Raw genomic sequence first — 25,023 nt, 5'->3', positions numbered from 1 at the left:
AAATTGTCAAAATTGTCAAAATTGTCAAAATTGTCAAAATTGTCAAAATTGTCAAAATTGTCAAAATTGTCAAAATTGTCAAAATTGTCAAAATTGTCAAAATTGTCAAAATTGTCAAAATTGTCAAAATTGTCAAAATTGTCAAAATTGTCAAAATTGTCAAAATTGTCAAAATTGTCAAAATTGTCAAAATTGTCAAAATTGTCAAAATTGTCAAAAATGTCAAAATTGTCAAAATTGTCAAAATTGTCAAAATTGTCAAAATTGTCAAAATTGTCAAAATTGTCAAAATTGTCAAAATTGGCAAAATTGTCAAAATTGTCAAAATTGTCAAAATTGTCAAAATTGTCAAAATTGTCAAAATTGTCAAAATTGTCAAAATTGTCAAAATTGTCAAAATTGTCAAAATTGTCAAAATTGTCAAAATTGTCAAAATTGTCAAAATTGTCAAAATTGTCAAAATTGTCAAAATTGTCAAAATTGTCAAAATTGTCAAAATTGTCAAAATTGTCAAAATTGTCAAAATTGTCATAATTGTCAAAATTGTCAAAATTGTCAAAATTGTCAAAATTGTCAAAATTGTCAAAATTGTCAAAATTGTCAAAATTGTCAAAATTGTCAAAATTGTCAAAATTGTCAAAATTGTCAAAATTGTCAAAATTGTCAAAATTGTCAAGATTGTCAAAATTGTCAAAATTGTCAAAATTGTCAAAATTGTCAAAATTGTCAAAATTGTCAAAATTGTCAAAATTGTCAAAATTGTCAAAATTGTCAAAATTGTCAAAATTGTCAAAATTGTCAAAATTGTCAAAATTGTCAAAATTGTCAAAATTGTCATAATTGTCAAAATTGTCAAAATTGTCAAAATTGTCAAAATTGTCAAAATTGTCAAAATTGTCAAAATTGTCAAAATTGTCAAAATTGTCAAAATTGTCGAAATTGTCAAAATTGTCAAGATTGTCAAGATTGTCAAAATTGTCAAAATTGTCAAAATTGTCAAAATTGTCAAAATTGTCAAAATTGTCAAAATTGTCAAAATTGTCAAAATTGTCAAAATTGTCAAAATTGTCAAAATTGTCAAAATTGTCAAAATTGTCAAAATTGTCAAAATTGTCAAAATTGTCAAAATTGTCAAAATTGTCAAAATTGTCAAAATTGTCAAAATTGTCAAAATTGTCAAAATTGTCAAAATTGTCAAAATTGTCAAAATTGTCAAAATTGTCAAAACTGTCAAAATTGTCAAAATTGTGAAAATTGTCAAAATTGTCAAAAATGTCAAAATTGTCAAAATTGTCAAAATTGTCAAAATTGTCAAAATTGTCAAAATTGTCAAAATTGTCAAATCTTCTATGATTCTTCCATGGTTCATCTATGATTCTCCTATGATTCTTGTATGATTCTTTTATGATTCTTTTTTGATTCTTATATGATTCTTGTATGATTCTTGTATGATTCTTGTATGATTCTTGTATGATTCTTGTATGATTCTTGTATGATTCTTCTATGATTCTTGTATGATTCTTCTATGGTTCTTCTATGATTCTTCTAGGATTGTTTAATGATTGTTTAATGATTGTTCTATGATTGTTCTATGATTGTTCTTTGATTGTTCTATGATTGTTCTATGATTGATCTATGATTGTTTCATCATTGTTCTATGATTTTCTATGATTGTTCAACGATTCTGCTATGATTCTTCTATGATTCTTCTATGATTCTTCTATGATTCTTCTATGATTCTTCTATGATTCTTGTATGATTCTTCTTTGATTCTTCTATGATGCTTCTATGATTCTTTTATGATTCTTTTATGATTCTTCTATGATTCTTCTATGATTCTTCAATGATTCTTTTATGATGCTTCTATGATTCTTCTATAATTTTTCTATGATTCTTCTATGAATCTTTCATGATTATTCTATGATTCTTTAAAAAATTCACTTTTATTTTTTTATGATTCTTTTTCTATTCTTCTATGATTCTTTTATGTTTCTTCTGTTACTCTTCTATGGTTATTCTATCATTCTTCTGAAATTCTCCTATGGTTCTTGTATGGTTCTTTTATGGTCTTTTATGGTTCATGAAAGACTCTTCTATGATTCTTCTATGGTTCTTCTTTGATCCTTCTGTGATTCTTTTATGATTCTTCTATGGTTCTCCTTTGATCTTTCTTATTTCCCAAATTTTTCAAAGCATCTACTGTAATATTTTTTATCCATTATTGATCGATTGTTGATTTTCTAAGGTTGACCGGATTTCAATTTTCATCTATCATGTCAAACCGGCAAACTAATGAAAGGGCAATTTCTTTTCGATTTAACATCCGAGTTCAAACAATCAAGCTGTCGATTGGAAACTTTAACCACCTACTCCATCAGCAAGTGCAGCTAACTTGAATCAAACAGCAGCCAGTTCCTAGTAATCAATTTTCACCGAAATTGAAACACCCGATAACCACCGAAATCAAGTTAAGGGAGAGCGAGGGCTGGTGGCCGGAAACTTTTCGGGTGTTGGTAGAACAAAATTACCCGAAAAGTAACTTTTCGTTCGACTTCATTCGGAACATAATTTAACTTCTCACCTCGAGAACAAAAGTACACTCTCCGGTCCTAGTTGGGTGATGGAAAAAAAAAGTTAATACTTTAGTCGAAATCGCGCACCAGGAGAAAGAAGTAGAAACAATTGAAAACTAAAAAGAAAAATTGCAGCCTCAACAACACACTTACTTGGGCGCACTCTGAGAGAAACAGGGACAGAAAAAAAGGAGCGATGTGATCGGTGTGGGGTCATCGATAAAGCAAGAAGTTACATTGCTTCCGAGAAAAGCTCCGATGGAAAACCGGTGGAAAATTGAAAGGGTTGGCTTTATAAATCTGCCCCGAACCAGTTCAACTGAGAAAGGTGAAAAAGTTGACCGGTGAAAGTATCAGCCGGTGAGTCAAAAAAAAAAGATAGAAAGAAATAAAAATACAGTTTAACTTTTCGGGTACCTGGCGAAAGTAAAATTGGATCTTCAGTAAGTGGGACGAAAAAAAAAAACTGCAGCCCAAGAACAACCGAAATGTTGAAGAAATAAAAAGCCCAAGTTCGAGGCAATTGACTAGTTCGGAACCTTTGATGTTGCAAGTTTTGCTGGAGGTGGAGTCAATTTAGATACTTGCGTATCTTGTCTGAATTGTCTTGGCGTACGAAAGTTGATCGAATTTCAAAGTCTCTTCTAACTTGTGTTTGAGGTACTGTAATAGGAATTTTAAGTGAGTTCACCATTTAGGCCAATTTTAAGATTAAAATAATCGCATCACAAGGAACTATTTTTTTAACTGCAGTCTACAAAGCTTCTAGAAAACTATCGTTTAACAAAATCATTTTAGATTGCCCGGATATTCAATGAAAAAGTCCGGTCCAACCCGGATGCCCTGGATTGTCGAAAAACAGTCGGGAGTTTCCTCGTATACATTAACATTATTCTCAAAATCAAGCAAAGATAACTATGAGTTATAAGTTATGACAAGTTTTGATTATAAAAGTTTACAGAGTTATATTGGCAAAAAATTTACGGTTTATGATATTGGTACAGTCGATCAAAATCGTGTCTTCAACAGCAATGAAGCATTTTTTTAGAGCTATTATTAAACAGTAATAGAACTAGTGGCACTAAAAATTGTTATGAAAAAGTGTTGAAAAACAATAAAACAGACTTGCTTAATGTGTGTTACTTAAAATTGAATGTTTAGTAATTTTTTTTTATTTTTCCTATCATTACAGGGCCTAGCCTTCATGATTCTTCCATTTCTGCCGGCCTCGAACCTGTTCTTCCCGGTGGGATTCGTCATTGCGGAACGGGTACTTTACATGCCCTCGATGGGTTTCTGCATCCTGGTGGCGTACGGATTCCAGCTGGTGTCGGAAAGGTGGTCCCGCAAGATGACCTGGGCCTGCCTTGGGTTCCTGCTGCTAAGCCACTCGATTAAGACCTACAATCGTAACGCAGACTGGGAGTCTGAGTACACGATCTTCATGTCCGGCCTAAAAGTCAACCAGCGTAACGCCAAGTTGTTTAATAATGTTGGTCATGCTCTGGAGAGCGAAGGAAAGTTCGAAGAAGCTCTTCAATTCTTTCATAAAGCCGTCAGCGTTCAAGAGGACGACGTCGGGGCACACATTAACGTCGGCAGGACCTACAACCATCTAAAGATGTTCAAGGAAGCTGAACAAGCCTACCTTAAGGCGAAGTCATTACTGCCGAAAGCAAAACCCGGCGAGTCCTATCAAGCTAGGATTGCCCCAAATCATCTGAACGTGTTCCTCAATTTGGCTAATTTAATTTCCAAAAACGCCACTCGACTGGAGGAGGCAGATTTGCTGTATCGACAAGCCATCAGTATGCGTTCCGATTACACCCAGGCGTACATCAATCGGGGCGACATCCTGATCAAACTGAACCGAACCAAAGAAGCGCAGGAAGTCTACGAAAGGGCGCTTCTCTACGACAGCACCAATCCAGACATCTACTACAACGTAAGTATTTCCAGAGCAAAACAAAAAACAACATTAGATATACTCGTATCGCACCTAAAGCGGCACATTCAATCACACCGAGCTAATCCCGTCGGGAAACTCATTAACACGCATTCACGTCAGTCAGGCAAACGGAACCAGAAAGATTTCCCCCCGTTGTTAGTCCCAACCGATTCGCGGTGGTCCAGTATCGATTACTTCTTCCTTCGATTCTATCGATGATGGGGCGGATGACACCGACAACCGATGACATGACATAAGACCGGTCCGGAGTAATCGCGGGAAGTCAAACGACGACCTGACGCGTCGTTGTTGGCCCTGCCTGATTCCCATTAAAACGGTGTTGGTGCTTGATGGGTTATATAATCGCATCGATTGACGTGTCAAAATGTCATCCCTCAACAACCAGTCGGGGTCTAGCTACTAGCTTGCCGGTGGCAATACTGACAACAACAGTAATAATAATCAACGAAAACGATGAATGACACGGCAGTGGCACCCGGACACGGCCAAGGACACCGAGCAAGGACGACGTTCTTGGAAAATTAAACATTCCGTGCCGTGGTGATGGGGATCTTTGGGAATAGGGTAAACAGGTTGTTAAAACTGGCAAATTTAAAAAGATTTTCAAAATTGTACGAATAACAAATTATAAACGTTTTAAAAATTGAAAAACATTTCAAAATAACCCAGCTTTCAAAAATAAACTTGACACATTATGTTTAAAGCTTAGTTTTTGTAACGACCAACCTAACTTCCCCACACCAAAAAACACATTGGAGCCCCCTGGTTGCCTTACAGATCAAGCTTTTCGACTGACTCGAGCGTCTACACACCGACTTTATATTTCGGATGATCAACCTCGGTTCCCAATAATCTTTTTTTTCAGTTTCATCCAAGTCCACGTCCAACGAGCGAACGCGTAACCCTATTTATGAATCTGGGTCAACAGGTATCATGAATCAAATTATGGTACACCCACGAACAGGGTGACAAAAAAGTCCGGTCACACAGGAAAACCTCAATATCTCTAAGAATAAGAAGAAAATCTTAATCTGGTTTTCATAGCTTTATTCAGTAACTCATAAAGATACTTCACAGACGATATTTCGGAATTATACCACCTTCAGACGTCTCGGGAAGTCGTCGCAAGCGGCGCGCCCCTGCTCCATCGGCATCTCGTCCCAGATTTTCGTGATAACTCGCTTGAATTGCTCCAAATTTGCTATGTTATAGTCGTTCAGCTTAGACATCATGTATCCCCACACGAAATAATCCATTGGATTCAGATCCGGAGACCACGGAGGCCATTCATTCTTCGAAATGAAATGGGTCAAGTTTTCCTCACACCACGCCTGAACAACCTTTGCGGTGTGGGATGCTGCGCCATCTGTCAGGAAGCAAGACTGACGTCTTATTTTGGAACCGGAAAACGTTCAGCTTGTCCGCAGGAGCTTGCTGGAGGCTCACACTCCAAACTCGATCATTTTGGCGATTGACTGTTTGCTCCAAAACGAACAGCTTCTCGTCCGAAAAAATAAGCTTGTCATCTGCGCGCCAAACCGAGCAGCGATAACAGCTGCCCTTAACTCTGCCATGGCTCACAACTCAATGTAAACAAATTGCACAGAAACGAAACTCTGCCACTTTGGGCTGCAGAGTTAGCCCTTTCATTTGACATATAGAAGGCACCAGAGAGATGCAACGTGTAGACTACAGGCGACCCCAAAAAAGTGTGACCGGACTTTTTTGTCACCCTTTACACCTCCTAAGCCCTCATCTCCACCTGTGGTCTGTAACCGTGATCCCACACTAAGGGTGATGGATCTATACTTCGAATGTGTAACTTACTTTTTTCCTCCACTTCCGGTTTAGGGTCGATGAGCAACGTTGGCGTCGCTTTTTTTACCGTCAAAGCCTTAAGCGCCAATCCCCTTTCGAGGAGGCCGTTGACGTGCTTGATACTCTCGGCCAGCTAGTATTCAAGGCGGGAGCTCTGGAGCTGAAACAGGTGGAAGGATACCGATCCCCAAAGATCCCTCCGATCTCTCAGTCAAAGTGACTCAGATAATCCGAAATTACTTTGGAACAACTCAGATTGGTTTCTAATAAGAAGTATATTCTTAAGGGTTCTAGATTTGCGAGGCCAAAGTAACGCACTATCAGCCAAAATATCGTAACTGACCAAAATCACCTCCAACTTAACGAACCGAGTGCTCTAAATAAATTTCTTAGCTCAGGCTAGGCGCGCCTTAACTAACTGACTGACAGTTTCACAATTTGTACAATGGTTGAGTGAATCCCGGTCTACGCATTATATTCCAAGGCACGGCGAGCCACCTTGTCTCTGCTTCTCTGGGTCCATGGGAACAATGGAAAGACTCATGATATAGTCAGCGTATACTTCCTACTCCCTAAACTCCACCTGGAGCCGCAAACCTAGTTCCCATCTCGAACTGTTTAACACACTATGCTTCAATAGTGGAAGGTCTATTTGCGCTAGTGTGCTACAAGGCAATACTCATAGTCATAGACGGGACCACTTTCAGCAAAACCTCTCATCTTTACGACTCGACGTTTGAACTCTCCTCTGACTACTTGAGAACCGACATTTCCTCGCAATGACTGAATTCCCACATAAACCTCTCCTCTTCGCGACTCGAGGCCTGATCTCTCCTCTAACGACCCTAGATCCGACTTCTCCTTGCATCGACTCGAGGTTGACTTCTCCTCTGCACGACTCAAGCCCGATCTCTTCTCCAGCGGCTCGAGATCTGACCTCTGCTCGTAATGACTCGAGGTGACCACTTAAACCCCTTCTCTTGTTGATCAAAGGCCTGATCTCTCCTCTCACGGCTCGAGAGCCGACCTCTTATCGTAAAGACTCGCGGTTGACCACACAAACCTCTCCTCCTAAAAACTCGAGGCCTGAAATCTCCTCTCACGATTCGAAGCCCGACTCCAGGATTCGAGGTTTGTCACCTTTGTGCTTATCCTAGACTCGCGCCTGTCACAGCACACGCGCGGCACTTAACGCAACGACTCGGATGATTCCCGACGAAGACGTCATCCTACTCCGACTCGAATGGCTCACCAGGCGTCAAGAGCCCCTCTACCCGTTTGTATTCGCCGAACGTGGAATAGCCCTTTCTCAACGATTTTCACTGCGAGAAAAGTGTAGTCTTATCCCCGCAGTTTCGGTCGTTGGGAACCGCACTATTCGGATACTTCCCGAAAATGGAGCATCCTGCGCGCATACGGCATCCGCTACGCAGAAGATGTTGCCTTATCTTTGTAGCTTCAAATCGTGGGGTCGGGCGCACACTACTCGATAGCCCTCCCGTCGATGGGGTCAGTCTACTCCGACCGCTGTCCGGTTTTCTTTTATCCCTTTGGCTAGCAACTTCGTATTCCAGATCGAGAACAGCTTGTTCTGGACTCGCGCCTGTCACGGTACACATTCGAGACTTTGAACGCTACGATTCAGATGTTTCGGGTATTTTTGGCGTCGGGAACCGTTCTCGCAGGGCGATGGCCGACTGCGTAAGATGGCGTTCGGGCTCCGGTGGGTAGAGATGTCCCTTGGACCGTCACGGTTGGAGCCTTCTGTCGCTGACTTCTCTGGCGGTTCGGACTTTACCACCAGCAGATGATTCCTAGTTGTTCGATAACAGCAGTAATCACTACACTTTGATCACTGTACAGCTAGCGGACTGTAAAACTAGCATAAAAATATCGATAAAGTGAGAACTAAACCACTGCACATAATTTTCCCACCGTGAGGAAAAACTTTTTTCTCCTGATACTGGAGTTTCAGATCGATTAAAAATTCGCGTACGCGCTCATTGGTGGTTGCAATCAAACTTAACTTCTTCATTGCCGTTTGTTTACTTCTACCAGTTTGGCTCTCTGGTACTCTCACAACATAGCGACGGTGTAAGAGTGAGACGAAAAATTGAGCAAATCAATGACCGTTAGCACGTCTCACTTGAGGCTTCCATGAATGATGGAATCTTACAACCATTTCTAAACACCAGTCGAATTGAGACTCTGAATTTTCCTCCACGTCGATGGGAGTTTACAATTGAGCCATATCTGCTTTCTTACCTTTTTCCGCAAAAATCACTTAGAACACTTTTCCTCTAACGCTTGATGCAGAAACGCACAAAAAAAAGGTATAATATTCAAACTATTAGAAACAGAATTTGGATACACCGCTCACACTACAACTTACTTCCTACTCATTAGAGCGTAACTGGGCTGGTAGTTCCACCTCCTTGTGGTCTGGCGTATTGCAGATATACGGCTATCACTAAACCCAATAGAGGCTGTCGACGGATCTGCCAAATCCGCGCGGAAGAAGGGGTGCACCCGGGTACTTAGGTATCAGTACTCGGGTGTGAGGGTGAGGGTCCAACATTTGCGTTTCGGTGGGTATAGATCCGACTCGCAAAATGAGTAGATGCGCAAAGTGGTGGCCAATGGTGGGTCAATCACTTAGAGACGTGTTAAACACGTCAGTGTCAGTGGGGCACAGTATGCCAGAGGTGTCAGGGTTCGACACGCATCGCGAGCGCGACCGGACGAAGGCGGTCTTCAGCTCGATTTGCACTTCGGAGAGTAAAGCACCCGACTTGAAAATCGGGTAGTTGCGCTTAGTGGTGACTTAAGTCAACACTAGAAAGTTCGGAGGAGTCTGAGTCCAACACGTGGCTTAGGAGGTTTGCCTCTGACCCGCGTGTTCGAACAGAGAAAGTGCCGTCGACAACTCGCTTTGTGTTTCTGAACTTCCTGGACTAGATCCACAAAGTTAGTAGTTGAGCTAAATGGGGACCTCTTTTAACACGATGAGATGTTGGGATCTTACTCGTCAGAGGAGGGTTTGTGCATCGAGTTGTGTTAGAATGAGATATTTGCTGAAAGTTGAATCGGAAACGAGTATTGCCTTGGAGCGTTTGAGCGCGAAACGACCTCCCACCATTAAAGATAAAGTGTGCTAAACAGTTCGAGGTTGGAACAAAGGTCAAGCGGCCCCAGGTGGATTTGATGGCGTAGGGAGTACAATGCTCCTTAGCATTGTATCATGAGTCGTCCAATTGCACCCATGGACCCAAAGTAGCAAACTGGGGGTACGCGGTAGCCCGCCGTGCCTTGGAATGCAATCCGTAAAAAGGATCTAACACCTGGGTCATCAACTAATAAAAAAAAATTAGAGCGTAAACGCGCTCGAACCTAATCCGGGACAAAACACTTCCGTTTAACCGAGTAATCTCCGTTCAATTGATCGAGTTTAGCGTTTTCGCTCCCCATTACGGTTCCTTCTTATTGTTTGAGCTTGTATGGAAAATTGCTAAGTGGTAGATGCTTTTGTTTGTTTGTTCAACCGTAGGATCGAGCGCCCTTCATTCGATTAGGTTAGTTTACTCCGACCGGGTACTCCCTAGCACGTTTTTGGCTGTCGTGTTCGTGTACAATTATCAAGAATCCGTGACCACTTACCAGCCAAGCAGTCAACTTTACAATGCTTTCGCTCTATCCAACTACCGACGCTCTAAAACAGATGATGGATCCATTTTTCGCTCTCTGCGCTGTATTACAGATGCTGCCAGTTGGCCATCAAGGTCTACTTAGCGTACTTCCTCACGTTAGGCGTATCTTTGTTACGCTGTATCCATAAACGATATGACATACACTGATAACTCACAGGATCATTTACCGTATCGCAGGATGGGTAAAGTCAAGCTCGACCCTATTCTACTTTTGCTGCTTCGGATTGTCGAGGTTTTTTAGGCAGCTGGATCCATTGTCACTTCTATGTGGGGGTACTCGACGTACCTTCTGAAGCGAACCCTTACCATTAGGTCGCAGTTAATTGAGCTTGTATCAGATTTCTTGAGATATCGAAGTCGAAATGTTAATAAAAAACGATTGAAAGTTTTTAGAAAACCAATGAAAGCGCTGTTAGCCCCATAATTGTTCAAACGAATGGGAACGTAGAGCTGCTGATTCTGGTTTCGTTATCCTCGGGGTCGCACACTGGAGAGTATGACCTCCAACAGCACGGGACAATCGATTCTCAATGTCAAAAGGTCCACGACAACTAGAGCACGAGTAGCATTTCAGCGGACATGAAGCGTAGTCTATGAGATGGCAGCGGTTTCCATAGCTCGTTAACGAAACGGATCTTGTCTGTTCAGGTATCGTAGTGCATACCACAAGAAGCGCTTCTGAATAGCCTCAATTCGTTCAGCTCTGCCCTAGAAGAAAATGTACCCAACAGCTGAAGCTTACTTGAGAATGGGACGAACTAGGCAGCAATAAATCATTCTTAGGCAATATCCAAGCAAACATGAAATCGTATCAGAAATGATAACTTAAGTCGTTTGCAATGGTGTTGCGAATCGCAATTCCAACTGCATAGAGAAAATATCGTATAAGATGTCGTCTGAAGTCAATTTAAATCGAATATGATAATAAGTTCGCCATGTTTGTAAATTCCCGCGCGGCTTCAAGTGAAAAAATCACCGTAATGTTCTCTCTGCAACACACAGTGCATCCAGATGGCTTAAAATCAGATGGAAATCGAGTAGTATTGACCAATGAGAGAACTAGAAAATATTGTCGCTGGCAACGATTTGAAGGCTATGAGACCAAAATCTTGCACTCTCTTGCAATCTTCCGATAGGTACGAATAAGGTGTCGTATAATGCCCAATTGGTGTAGTTTTCGTCGCTTTAGAAATAAATAAAATTTATGTATGTATATTGCCTCCACTTTAATAGGTAAATGCTGTTTTTTTCAACTGCAAAATAAGAATCCAAGGCTTCGAGATGTTTTGTCGACAATACAGTTCGAGTGAGTCTTGAACTCCAGCCGTTTTGGTCGAGAATAACGCCCAGATCGTTGATATGGTCCATTCGGATGATGGTTTCCTCTTCAAGGATGTACATATTTCAAGGAATGTACATATTTGATGTCGCACCAGTGTGCAAAAACGGTGGATAGCTGTTGTAGGAAGTGGATGTCGTCGTGGCCGTTTATGATGTGAAAATGTTCCAGGTCATCCGAATATGCATGTTTTGTTGTTAGCTCTGGAACCAATCCAATAAACGTTCGAGCTTGGCGTTAGTTTGAGTTTTTTCAGCAAAGCTGTCTTACACAAACGATTTCGATTTTAGTCGTTTTAATTTCTTTGTTTGATTCGCGATTTTCATAAACGATGTACAGCTCAATAGGTTTGTAGTCGTGTATTATTTAGGCAGGGATCTGAGCAGATCGTCGGGGAAGTTATGCTTACAAAATGAGAAAATTGGATCCAAAACAAACAGTTTGGCTATCGTACAAAGAGCATAGATTCCACGGTAGATGTAACATCTCTCATATCTTCCTTTTCTCGTGGACATGTGAGCTTCTTTCCACAATGAGGGAAAGATCACGCAGTTCAGCGATGACTGAAAAAGGTTTCTGATGAGTGCCGACAGAAATGACATAAAACACTTCAAAAAAATAGTTGGTATACCGTCTGGGTATCAAGTGAGACCACAAAGGCTGAAATCCTGAACCCTTCGTTAACGAAACAGAGGACGAGCGTACGGCCGTACGGCGAAGTCCTACCTAGCCGATGACGAGTAGGTATGTCATCTTCAGGAGAACAAATAGAGCTGACTACAGACCAGAGATGTTAAAATCGCGAGTCTACATACTCGCACTTTGCCCTTCTTTGCAGAACGATTTTATTCCGTTAAACTCAATCTGCAATGATGCTATCTAAAGTTCAACTCGGAAAGCATCAGGAAGTAAGCTTCGGGTAAACTCGGCAGGAGTAAACAGCAATCGGGGGAAACATCAGCGAAGCAAACGAACAGTTCTGCGAATTAAAAAAAAATCGTTTTCGTTCGGCAGCCGAACACATCAATCGGACAACGCATGGGGGCGTGGCTTAAATTGATAGATACAAGGGAACGGGAAACGAGCGAGAGAAGGGTGCGAGGAATGTTAACTCGGTCCGTCGGGCAACGATCGCTCGTGAGCATTCGTGTACGGTAAGCTTCGTTCTGTTGTTTCGTTGGTGTGATTTTATTCCTGCGAGGCATGGAAAACATCAATTCGGAACTGTTCTCTTCGTTTTGTGTGCAATCGCGTCATGATTGGAACGAAGATAAAATCAATCTGCACACAACAAGTTAAACTCGGAAAAAATCAGCCGAATGATTCTTTCCGAAGCGAGTCTACACACCGCTGCTATAGACAGACAACCTGGGAAGGTCTCTGCAAGTACCAGGTTTCCAGATCGATCAGGTAGCACGTACACTACGATCAATGCGAGTCCAAAGAAGCTCAAAATCGTCCCAGAAAATGTCTTCGATAGGCAAAGCCGGGAGTTCAGATTCAATGGCAAGTATCACTCTCATTCTTCAGTTAAGTGCAGTAAGTAAACCCTCATTCTGCAGAAAGAGATCGCGGAGGGGTTCGACATGATGCACGTAAGACGGTCGGAGACAATGTCATTTTCTTACAGGCGTATTCGAGATTGCTTTTAATGCTAAACAGATTGTCGATCGGGTACTAGGGTACGTATTTGGACACGATATTGTCGTGAGCGTCGTGAGGGCTATGCTTCCTCGGTGAAAAAATATATCGTTTAGGGAGACAACGTTGCGTCGTCCGCCAGTCCCATCAGATTGACTGTCGCGACAAGACTTATCGTCAGCAGATCGTCGTATATCTAATTCCACAGTACAGGAACTAATGTCGAACCTTGTGGAACACCCCAAATGACTTTCAGTGTCTTCACATCGTTTTGTCTCATAGTAGTATGCTGACCTCTGGTGGTGAGACCCCATACTCTAATCACTAGACGGTATTGTAAAGTTTAGCGTTGGTGTTCGTGTTTATGCGTAGTTTTCTTAGGGTGGAATAACCATAGATTTGAAAATTCAAGAAGTTAACCTTAACTGTCCCCCTAGGTGTTGGAGAACCTGGTCTACGACTCACTTTATCAAGCTCTGACCATTAATTTCATAAAGTGAGTCTCGAAGTTGGTTACAAGGCTACGCATACGTCAACTAAGCGATGCTTTTTTAATTAGGCTTTTGATCAAGTTCTACTCGAATACGTCAGATCCTGATTCAAAACATTCTCTGATATCTCTTATTTTTATCAAAAGTAGCTGGATGCCGGTGACCTCAAGCTTTCCGGAGTGCTTATCTGAACTCCATATCCAAAGGCATAAGAGGCATTCAGCTTCCTTTATACTGGCGACATTGTTCCGCGTTTGAGGTTCAGTCATCGGGTCAACAAGCGCGGACAATGTTTTGCAGACAAAGATTCGCGAAAACTATCAGTTTTCGCACCCGTAATATAGTACGGATTTGACGTTTAGGTTCTTGGAGGGATCTGATGGGATCGGCAAATGTTTCGGAGACCAAACATGCAAATCGAGCCTCATTGATCAAGGTTTCGGTGTCCTTCTTGATAAATACCACCCTCAGGCAATGGCTTATTCTCAGATATTAGAAACATTCTCGGTTATCATACTACCCTGCTAACGTGAAATTGGGAAGATTTTCTGTGTTGGCTCCATCGACTTGATCTCTTTGACATGGATTTCGAGATCTGCTGTGTTGGAGATCGCAGAGAGTGCCTCGAGTTTGCTCTGTAAATTCTGATACCGTCATACCAGAAATACCTCAAGAAACCTGACCACATATCACATCTTTTTTCTCAAATCCATCATCTTCGTCAGTCACCTGCAAGTGCAATGCTTGGACATGCCTCAGATGCCATTGACCTGAAGCCTTTCCGAGAGGAACTCGAAGAACGTGAAGTCATGCTAATGAATGCTGCAGAGTTAGTGTTTTTAACAGTATCGTCGGGATTCAAAGTAGATGAACGAAGTTAAGCTATGAAATGGGATATGCTGTCCAAACTACAACCGCAAAGGGGTCAAATCTTTAAAAACATTAAAAAGTCGATACCTTGACCTTCTTTGTCGACATCTCGATCGAAATGAAATGGAATTACATAACGATGAGCTTCTTTTCGTTAAATCGCTAATTGTAGTTACCAAGCATAATTTTGGAAGAATTTCTAACTTGTTTTACTGAATTTCAGAAAAAGTTATGAAAAGTGATCTTTTGAATTTATTCTAACTCCAAACAAGTTTTGGATTCGATTTGATATGGTAACCCTTCCTTCGCTGAAGCTTTTCATTCTTCCAAGCACACGCATCAACAGAGAAACTCTGGCCGGGAGTTCATTAACTGTCTGGTGCTGGTCGGTTCACGTAGTTCCAATCATGTCGCCAACTGTTCCTCTTCCTTTTTCCCCAACTTTCCCGGGCCGGGCGGATTCCCAACTGACACTACTGGTGGGATAGAAAAGCACTGAATACTGACAACGCCGGACGGCCGCAGCAGTTTTGTCGCCTGAAGGGAAAGTAGAATAGACAAACTCCTCGTTCGTGTGGAACCTTCCGTCGTCGTCGGACTTTAGACATCCACGTCGTCATTGAAATCCGTGCGAAAGCTCGCATCCAAGGACAACCCCCAGATGAGTCCGGCAACCGAGGGGACGGCCTTTAGTCCGATAAATAACCTCTGGGACAACAGCTGAAACGGACAGCTTCCCTCTGCTGTTGTCCGGCAGAGCATCGTCACACGGTCCATTATTAGCATTCATTCTCGGAACCCATCCTAACGGATGGCCAACCGAGGGATCTTTCATTTTCTCTTCTAACTACTGAGTGTTGTAGGGTCTACGACTGTGGTCCATCCACCGCAACCAAACCACATGAAAACAAAACAACGCTCGGGTGCACCCCATTTTATGCAAATTTAAGCAAATACAGCCGCGCGATTATTGTCTCTCGTTCGGATTTTCCCTGGGCGGGATGCTGCGGATTTACCACCCGGATCGTTTGCTGCTTTTTTACTCCAACTTTTTCCCATCCATGGTAAAACTAGACTCCGGGCCGGCCCCTTTGAAACAAACAGGCAACATTTTAACGATAGAAAAAAAACGCCTCGGCTATATTTTACAAACTGCTGCCCATCGAGAAGGGAAAACTTTTCGAGGACTACCCCTAGATCACGACGAGAGAGAGAGAGAGTGAAAAAAAACCACACCATCTTTTGTTTCTTCTCACCCTGCCGAGCGCATTTTTCACTTTCGATCATTTTCTCACAATTTAGTATTCATCACGTCGCGTTTTTCCGCCCAGTCGGACACGACGACGATCATGATAATGATACGCGATTTGGGTTCACCGCCCCTTGGTCCTCTCTTTCATTTCGAGGGCTGTTCATAAAACTGTCGAAAAAAAACGTGTAACTGGAGCCTCTCGATCACATAAACGACTGGGAGTGATTTTTCTGTAATCATGAAAAAAAAAATCTGTTAAATTTTCAGAATTGTCAAAATAGTCAAAATTGTCAAAATTGTCAAAATTGTCAAAATTGTCAAAATTGTCAAAATTGTCGAAATTGTCAAAATTGTCAAAATTGTCAAAATTGTCAAAATTGTCAAAATTGTCAAAATTGTCGAATTGTTAAAATTGTCAAAATTGTCAAAATTGTCAAAATTGTCAAAATTGTCAAAATTGTCAAAATTGTCAAAATTGTCAAAATTGTCAAAATTGTCAAAATTGTCAAAATTGTCAAAATTGTCAAAATTGTCAAAATTGTAAAAATTGTAAAAATTGTAAAAATTTTCGAAATTGTCAAAATTGTCAAAATTGTCAAAATTGTCAAAATTGTCAAAATTGTCAAAATTGTCAAAATTGTCAAAATTGTCAAAATTGTCAAAGTTGTCAAAATTGTCAAAATTGTCAAAATTGTCAAAATTGTCAAAATTGTCAAAATTGTCAAAATTGTCAAAATTGTCAAAATTGTCAAAGTTGTCAAAATTGTCAAAATTGTCAAAATTGTCAAAATTGTCAAAATTGTCAAAATTGTCAAAATTGTCAAAATTGTCAAAATTGTCAAAATTGTTAAAATTGTCAAAATTGTCAAAATTGTCAAAATTTTCAAAATTGTTCAAATTTTTTAAAATTTTAAAAACTGTCAAAATTATCAAGTTTTCAAAATTTTTAAAAAAGTCGAAATTGTCAAAATTTTTGAAATCATTTAATTTGTCAAAAAATCGGCTCATAGTTTAGTACTTCTGTTTTTTTATATTCATTTGATTTAATCTTTTTCCAATACAAGTCTGTAGAAGCAAATAATAATAATGACATGGGTTAGCTGAAAAATCAGGGTCATCTTCCTAGCTCCTCAGGAAAAGAACGTGCTTGCCATATCTAATAAATGCAGCCTATGTTTATCGGACTTCCACTTACTAAATTCTCGTTTGGAGATGTTATTTTCAACTGGCACTCAATTTTCTCCTGTCTTCCTTTTTTCTTTTTCTCCACTTACAGCTGGGAGTTGTCTTCCTGGAACAGGGCAAAGCTTCCCAGGCGCTGGCCTACCTGGACAAGGCCCTGGAGTTCGATCCGGAGCACGAACAGGCCCTGCTGAATTCGGCCATCCTGCTGCAGGAACTGGGCCGACCGGAGCTGAGGAAAATTGCTCGCGAACGGCTACTGAAACTGCTGGCCAAGGATGGTGAGTCTATACATACGTAAAAACCTACTTTGCTTTCCGGTGTGAAGATTTCGATCGACTTTAAGGGCACATGGATAGGGAATAGGGATAGGAAACGAGGGGTCAAAATCAGAGGACGTGACAAGCATTTATGAGCGATGCAATCTGCGCCCCTTGGCTTCATTTGCCCCAATGAAGATATGAAAATTCTAATCTGATGGCAGATAATTCGAAATCATGATCCGGTCCAGTCTCTTTAAAAATAGCTTGAAATCATCTGATTTTTTATTTTTTTTTTTTTTTTGAGCAAACAAGAAAATATTTTTATTTCTCAATTCTCTTTAATTTCTATATTTTTCCACATTCTAGAATGTTTTGGAAATTTTCGTCGAAATTTTCTATACTTTTTTAAACATCATTTCAATTTTTTAACCCCTTCCACAGAATCCAACGAACGAGTCCACTTCAACCTGGGTATGCTTGCGATGGACGATCGAAACACGGATGAGGCGGAAAATTGGTTCCGCCGGGCTGTGCATCTGAAGCAGGACTTCCGAAGTGCCCTGTTCAATCTGGCCCTGCTCTTGGCCGATGACCATCGGCCCCTGGAAGCGGCACCTTTCCTTAATCAGCTGGTGAAGTACCATCCCGATCACATCAAAGGCCTAATATTGCTCGGGGATATCTACATCAATAACATCAAAGACTTGGATGCAGCTGAAAATGTGAGTTTCAAAAAAAATTAATAAATCACCTAATTTTAAAATTCCAGAAGATGCTGGAATAGCTACATTTTTTTCAAATATGTCACTGATTTTAACACTTTTAAGTTTTCCTAATTGATTCGATAAAGATTTATCAAAATATATCAATTGACAATACATACTATTACATTAGACTGGGTAGATTTCGGATCAATTTTATATATTCTGAGTGCTTGGGAACTGAAACCGTCGATTTTGTTCAAAACTCAAATTAAAAATAATATTGTTGAAAACGCAGGTTTAAGTGGTGGAATAGAGTTATAAATATTCAGTTTCGTCTGTGAGGTCATTTTCCTGAAATGGTTGGCCCTTTTCAAATGTTAATCTAGATCTTTTTTGGGAAAACTTATCATGCCAACTGAGGACCACAGTATACACTGCCGGCCAAAAGTTTGGGATCACCCGCTAAAAAATATGCAAATTTTGATCGTTCATATCTCAGCCGTCTTAGGACATATTTCAAATCTTCTGATCTCATTTGAAAGATAATGAGCAATAGTTATTTCGGAGGTATTTTGCCCAGAAATAATATTTTAGTTTTGCACGTAAAACTTAACCTAAAGTTAGAACATTTTCAAAAAATCGCACTCAATATTCAAAGCCGATCATCTCGGGATAGGGTGGACCAAATTTCAAAATTTGAGTTGCATTAGAATCCTTATTCTATACTTCTCAAAACACAATCAAAAAGTTTTGTGCAAAAATTTAAGAATGTTATTTTAATTAATAAAATAGACACTTAAGTAATCGTCCAAAAGTTTGGATCACCTCTAGTATGGTGTATCGGCCAAAAGTTTGGGATCATTCTTTTAAAGCCGTTTAAGCCGTTGACGTTGGACCACGGCAAAGGAGCTGGAAGAAAACCGGGACCGGAGAACAAAAAGACGGATGGAAAGGTGAAGAGGGTGATTGAAGTGAATCCCAACGTCTCAAGCCGTGATTTGGAATAAAAGATCGGCATGTCGCAGAGCTACGTCCAGAATGAAAAGAAGTGAGCTTTACTATATACATACAAGGTACAGAACTTCCCAAACCGCGATGAGCGGCAACAATCGACGGCTAAAACTCGAGCACGGAAGCTCTACGAGAAGATGCTGACAAAACATGGCTACTGTGTGATGGACGACGAAACGCATATGAAAGCCGATTTTAAGCCAATTCCTGGGTTGGAGTTTTCCACCGGCAAGAGCAAGTTCAATGTTAACGACAAATTTAAGAAGAAGAAAATGTCGAAGTTCGCTTCCAAATATCACGTTTGGCAGGCCATCTGCTCTTGCGGACTGAGGAGTGAGCCTTTCGTGACAAAGGGCACAGTAAATGCCCTAAATGTAAATCTACACATCTGAGTGCCTCGAGAAGCGCCTTTTGCCGCAGCACGACGAAGCTCCACTATTTTGGCCAGATTTGACATCATGTCACTATTCTAAGAATGTCCTGGAGTGATATGAGGCCAACTCTGTCCGTTTTGTTCCAAAGGACATGAACCCGCCAAACTGTCAGGAGCTGCACCCGCTGGAGCACTACTGGGCAATATTGAAGCGGGAACTTCGTAGGAGCAAGAAGACAGTCAAAGACGAGAAAGACGTGTTAAAAATTGGAAAAAAAAACTGAGAAACTGGTCCCGGATGACACTGTAAAGACTTTGATGGAGGGCATCAAGCGAAAATGCGTTCATTTTACATTCAAGGCTGCATCTTATAACTTTTCTTTTGATTTTTGAAGTAAATATATGTACAAAACAACCCTGAAATTTTGGTTTGATTCTAAACATTATAAGAAAATTGGCATGACATTTTCGGTGTCGCAATAATTTCGTGTTCGTCCTTTAAGCCACGGTTCTACCGAAACTTTCGTAGAGTCTCTAAGTGGCAATTCCGGCTCATGTTTTTGTTTTGAAGCTACGTTCGAATCAATTTAAGACACTAAAGATTAAAGACATTTCGCCTTCATTTTGACATTCGTGTTTGAACAAAAAATATATACAATCTTATTTTTAAGCATATTAAAGTTTGTGCCACCAATAAACACTTATAATGAATCGTAAGATAGTTATAGCTTCAGCTGACAGGCCAGAAAGAGCTGCATTTTACTGTAAGGCATACTTTTATTTAGTACTAGCTGACCCGGTGTGCTACACCTTTCAAAAACAAATGATAATTTCAGAAACTATTATAATTTTTATTGCTTTGTTGGCATTTTTTTAAAAATCAAATTATAACATAATTCAAAAGCAACCGCTATAAAATGAGAGCTGCAGCTGGAGTATTAAATTACAATACGAAGATGACTTAAACTAATGTTTTGAATCTTGATCTTTAAATTTGTGTAAATGATCTGAAAATTTTGATCTGTTTCTTTAAGCTTCGCCCTGAGCAAGGAGAGTGTAAAATTCGCATACAATATAACTTATAAAAAATGGTTATTTCTGCTTGATATGTTCTGAATTTATGCTAAGAAACTTATAAGAAAGCCCCCACCCATCAACTCCTGCTGAATGGTGGTCGTGATCTTTAATAATCATACACTCAGAGGAAATCTTATTATAAATTTCATAAGATACATCTTATGAACCACTTTTTTGCGTCCAAACTAATTTTTCATAAGAGTCTTATGAAATTCTTTCAATTTTCATACGATGTTCTTATGATGCCAAATTTAGTTTCATCAGCTCGAATAATTCTCGAGTTATGCAAAAATGCATTTGTATGGAAGCCCCGCTTTCCGCCTTTATCTATATCTTTCCGCTGAAATAATGATGAGGCTTCAATTTATCATAGAAAAATTTCTCGTATCCGGTAAATTTGGTTCCATTTGCTTGATCAGCTCCCAGTTATACTGAAAACTGTAAGGGAGACCCCTCCTCCCCCTTTTCATTCACCTCCAAAATTCCGTGCCCAAATATCGATCCATACCAAATTTAGTTCCATTTGCTGTTGTAGTTCTCGAGTTATGCAGTAAAAATTTTATGAAACTCCCCTCTCTCTAGGGAGAACTCCACTGGAAGAAGGAAGAAGTTTCAAACAACCATTAGAACATGTCTCGTTCCCAAATACTCTTCTATGCCGAATTTGGTTCCATTTGCTTAATTAGTTCGTCAGTTATTGAAAAAAATATAAAGAGGTCTCCTATCCCCTGTATATGTTTCTACTGAAAAGAGGGAGGGATCTGAAATAATCATAGAAATATTTAACGTGTCCAAATACCCTCCCGTACCAAATTTGGTTCCATTTGTCTGATTAGTTTTTAAGTTATGTAAAAAATTATAAGAGGCCTCTCCCCCCTTTATATCTTCCTACTGGAAAGAGGGAGGGTTCTCAAATAATCATAGAAATATTTTTCGTATCCAAATACCCTCCCATGACAAATTTGGTTCCATTTGCTTAGTTAGTTTTTGAGTTATGTAAAAAATTATGAAAGAGGAAGGGGTCTCAAAAAAACATTGAAATATTTTTCGTATCCATATACCTTCCCATGCGAAATTTGGTTCCAAAATCTCGACTAGTTCTCGAGTTATATGAAAAATTGTAAGGTAGCCCCCCTCCCCCCCTTCCTATCACACCACTGAAAGGAGGGATGGGTACCTCATATTCATAGAAATATTCCTCGTTCCGAAATACCACTCCATGCCAAATATGATACAATTTGCTTGATTGGTTCTCAAGTTATGCAAAAAAAAATTCTTTTGTTTGGGAGGCCCCTCCCCCCCTTCATAAGAGAGGGAGGGTTCTCAAACCATAGTAGGAACCTTCTTCTGCCTCCAATACACCCATCTGCCAAGTTTCACGCAAATCGGTTAAGTATTTTCCGAGTCTATAGGGAACAGACAGACAGATAGACAGACAGAAATTAATTTTTATATATATAGATTGTTTCGAAAGCGAAAAAAACGAAAAGTTAACAATTAAATTTTTTGTAAGTTCAACTCAAACAAATGACTCTCTTTAGTAATGTATTAAAACTAGGGGGGCAACCAAAATGGCCATGTCAAGTTTCAAATTCCGACCATATACATTTTGTAAATATACTGTCAGCTCAATCGGGCTAGATTTAGGGGTGCCTCAAAGGGCTCAAAGTAACGGTTTTTCGACAACCAAAAGATATAAGAGTCAATCTTTTTCTTTTTTTCAATTATAAATTATCTACTTTTATAGATATATTCGAAAATTAAAACTTTTTTCCATCATTTCAGTGCTACAAACGCATCCTGCAGCTGGACCCGGTCAACATCCAGGGCCTGCACAACCTGTGCGTGGTGTACGTGGAGCGGGGCAAACTGGGCCAGGCCCAGTCCTGCCTTTCGCACGCCCACCAGCTGGCCCCCGGCGAGGACTACATCCTGCGCCATCTGCAGATCGTCCAGACCCGCATCCAGCGACTGAGGACGACGGCCGCCCCCAGCCGGGAGAAGGAGATTGCCTTCGCCGAGTTCGACCCGCGAGAGTTTGGCGGAAGCGGGTCCGGCCTGGTGGAGGATTATCTCCCCGGGTCTGCAACGTTAATTAGTGAGAGTGGTAGTTCTGTTGTCGGGGAAGAGGCGGCAGAAACATCCGGTGTAAATAGTGACGACGGAGCAACTAGTTCTAGTTATAGTCAGAGTAGTAGTAGCAGCAGTAGTCATAACCATAATAATCTGGAAACATCATTACCTCATGCGACGGCAGCAGCAGCAGCAGCATCCCGACGGCCAACGACGACGCCGACTGAGGGTGGCAGCCCTAGTAGAAGCATTAGTTCAACAGAAAGCAACAGTGATCCGATATTCATCGAATCAGACGATTCAATCTCCGAGACGCCTTCGCCGTCGCCGTCGTCGTCTTCTTCATCGGTGGATGCTTCCAGTCGGAAGGCGGCCTCATTGCCGGCGTCGAGCAACAGTCGCCGAGATCCGCAGCTGCCGCCTGTGGTGGCCAACGATAGCCATCAGCATCGGCGCCAAGAAAGTGTACCCGAATTTCGGGACGACACAACTAGTGATGGTAGCATCAGTAATAGTGATAGCAGAAGTAGTAGTAGGAGTAGTAGCGGCAGCACTTTAAGTGGAAACAGTCGAATTGTCAGTAATCACTTAGAGCAACAGCAACAGCAGCATGCTTCTAGGGCGAGGGGGAGAAGGGGAAACTACCACCATCATCATCATCAGCAGCAACTTCAAAATGGACCAACGTCGGCTGGCCCATCATCGTCGTCGTCATCTGCGTCGACGTCCAAATTAGTCGGAAAAGACATGGACGACCCGTCATCCGGGATGTCATAGCATCAGATTCTCAATTACAAGTTAGACTGTTTCAAAATTAATTAGGGACTGAACCTCGTCGCCTGCCCCCCCTTAATAGTACTGGGTACAGATAGGAGAGTCTGTGCAATAACTGAGACCCCCATGCACGGTGTGTTTTTAGAAGCTTTTTATTGGAAAAAAAAGTACCTAGCGCTAAATTTCTCATGAACCCAGTTAGCTTTTCCTGGTTTAATTTTACTAAACAAAATTGGACAAAGAGTCCCCAAAATCCCCAAAAAGATTTTTTTGAAAGCCTTTCTGTGTAAAACCAATTGAAAAATTTACTGTTTTAATGACATAAAACAAAAAGCATGAATTTTTAAGAAACGTTTACATGAGTAATTTTGAATTTTAAGGTTTGTATGGAAAAATTGAATATTTTGAACTGAACCACCAACATCATTTTTGATTCTTCCGTGGAACCGAGCCTGCTTATAGTTTTTGTACCAATTTATAAATTCTCTAAAGGAAATTTTCCGCTGAAAGACTTCTTTGAAGCCCGTAGCTTCGTATGTTACTAGGCAAAAAAGTTATAAGGCGTTGAATGAGGGATGTCTTTTGGCATTGAAAAACAAAAAATTCGATTGAAATCATTGCTGGGTGTCTAGCGGAGGTATTGCATGACTAATTTTGAAGCAATACTTCGCTTTCTTCTGAATTTTCTCAAAAAATAAGCGTTTGGTGCTGTTTTTTTCTTCAGAACATCTCCTAAAAATACACCGTGTCCCGTGGGGTCTCGTTTTCCAGGGTAACGACCAGTGTGCGAGTGGGAGGACGGTTTTTTTTCCTTTTTTGGAATAATTTTGGAACCTGCATTACACTATATAACCCCGCCCCCTTGTCCGGGACTGAACTGATGATGAAGTTGCGCGCTAGTAGATTGATGATGATGCTGGCTGCTCCCCGTGTCGTAGGACTTGAACGTTGAAGGCAAGCGAATGAGCGAGTGAGTCGGACCGTTTGAATGTGGAACTTTTTCGAAGCAAAAATTGTAATGATGATGGTTATACGGCGGCGATAGTTTTGATGAGGATACTTTATTCTATTAGAATGTGGAAAATGCGTGCATTGGACGACCTGCTGAATGAAAATGGGAAAAAAAACTTACACAGAACTGATATGAGGGTGCACGGACGAGAGAGTTTTGGTCCACCCACACAGAACACACATTCCGTTCACTGAAGGGGTCATTAAAAGTTTCTGCTCACATAGTTCTCGTTATCCGACCATTTTGATTAATTATCGCAAGGGATATCCCTTGCGCAGATGATTTTCAACTAGTTACTGTGTAAACACTTGATTTTTTCTTTCTCAGAAGCCCATTTTCCTGACTGAGATAACTTTTCCCAGTTGCAGTATTAGGGCTCATTAATTCAAATAAACAGGAGTAATGTTGACATTTGCCAAAGAGGCTTATACTTGTGAAGGATTAATATCAAGTTCGAAATGATTTTTTTTAATCCTTTGCAGAACAAGGACGGGTAATCATTTATGGTCTAGATCCGTATTTTAAAAACTGCCTTCTATTTTAACATTTTTTAGCTGGGACACCATTAAGGATTCACGATTAGTTTTTGACTAATGTTGAATCTTGAATCTTGAATCTTGAATCTAGAATCTTGAATCATGAATCTTGAATCTAGAATCTTGAATCTTGAATCATGAATCATGAATCTTGAATCATGAATCTTGAATCTTGAATCTTTAATCTTGAATCTTGAATCTTGAATCTTGAATCTTGAATCTTGAATCTTGAATCTTGAATCTTGAATCTTGAATCTCGAATCTTGAATCATGAATCTTGAATCTAGAATCTTGAATCTTGAATCATGAATCATGAATCATGAATCTTGAATCATGAATCTTGAATCTTGAATCTTTA

At 40.4% G+C, this 25,023-nt stretch overlaps 1 protein-coding gene across 1 annotated transcript in view; it reads left to right on the top strand.

Moving 5' to 3' along the window:
* LOC129743537 (protein O-mannosyl-transferase Tmtc3) overlaps positions 1–24,695 on the top strand; it is a 604,084-nt gene extending 579,389 nt beyond the window's left edge. The window contains exons 9-12 of the mRNA XM_055735575.1: positions 3,766–4,518; positions 16,937–17,123; positions 17,547–17,827; positions 22,056–24,695. Coding sequence (XP_055591550.1) covers positions 3,766–4,518; positions 16,937–17,123; positions 17,547–17,827; positions 22,056–23,120 — 2,286 coding nt within the window. The 3' untranslated portion in view covers positions 23,121–24,695. The remainder of the gene's footprint in view (positions 1–3,765; positions 4,519–16,936; positions 17,124–17,546; positions 17,828–22,055) is intronic.
* The last annotated feature ends 328 nt before the right edge of the window (positions 24,696–25,023 follow it).

The sequence above is a fragment of the Uranotaenia lowii genome, chromosome 2 (assembly GCF_029784155.1).
Source record: "Uranotaenia lowii strain MFRU-FL chromosome 2, ASM2978415v1, whole genome shotgun sequence".
Taxonomy (NCBI): domain Eukaryota; kingdom Metazoa; phylum Arthropoda; class Insecta; order Diptera; family Culicidae; genus Uranotaenia; species Uranotaenia lowii.
Note: the sequence above shows the minus strand (reverse complement) of the source record. Positions and strands in the feature narration are given on the sequence as shown.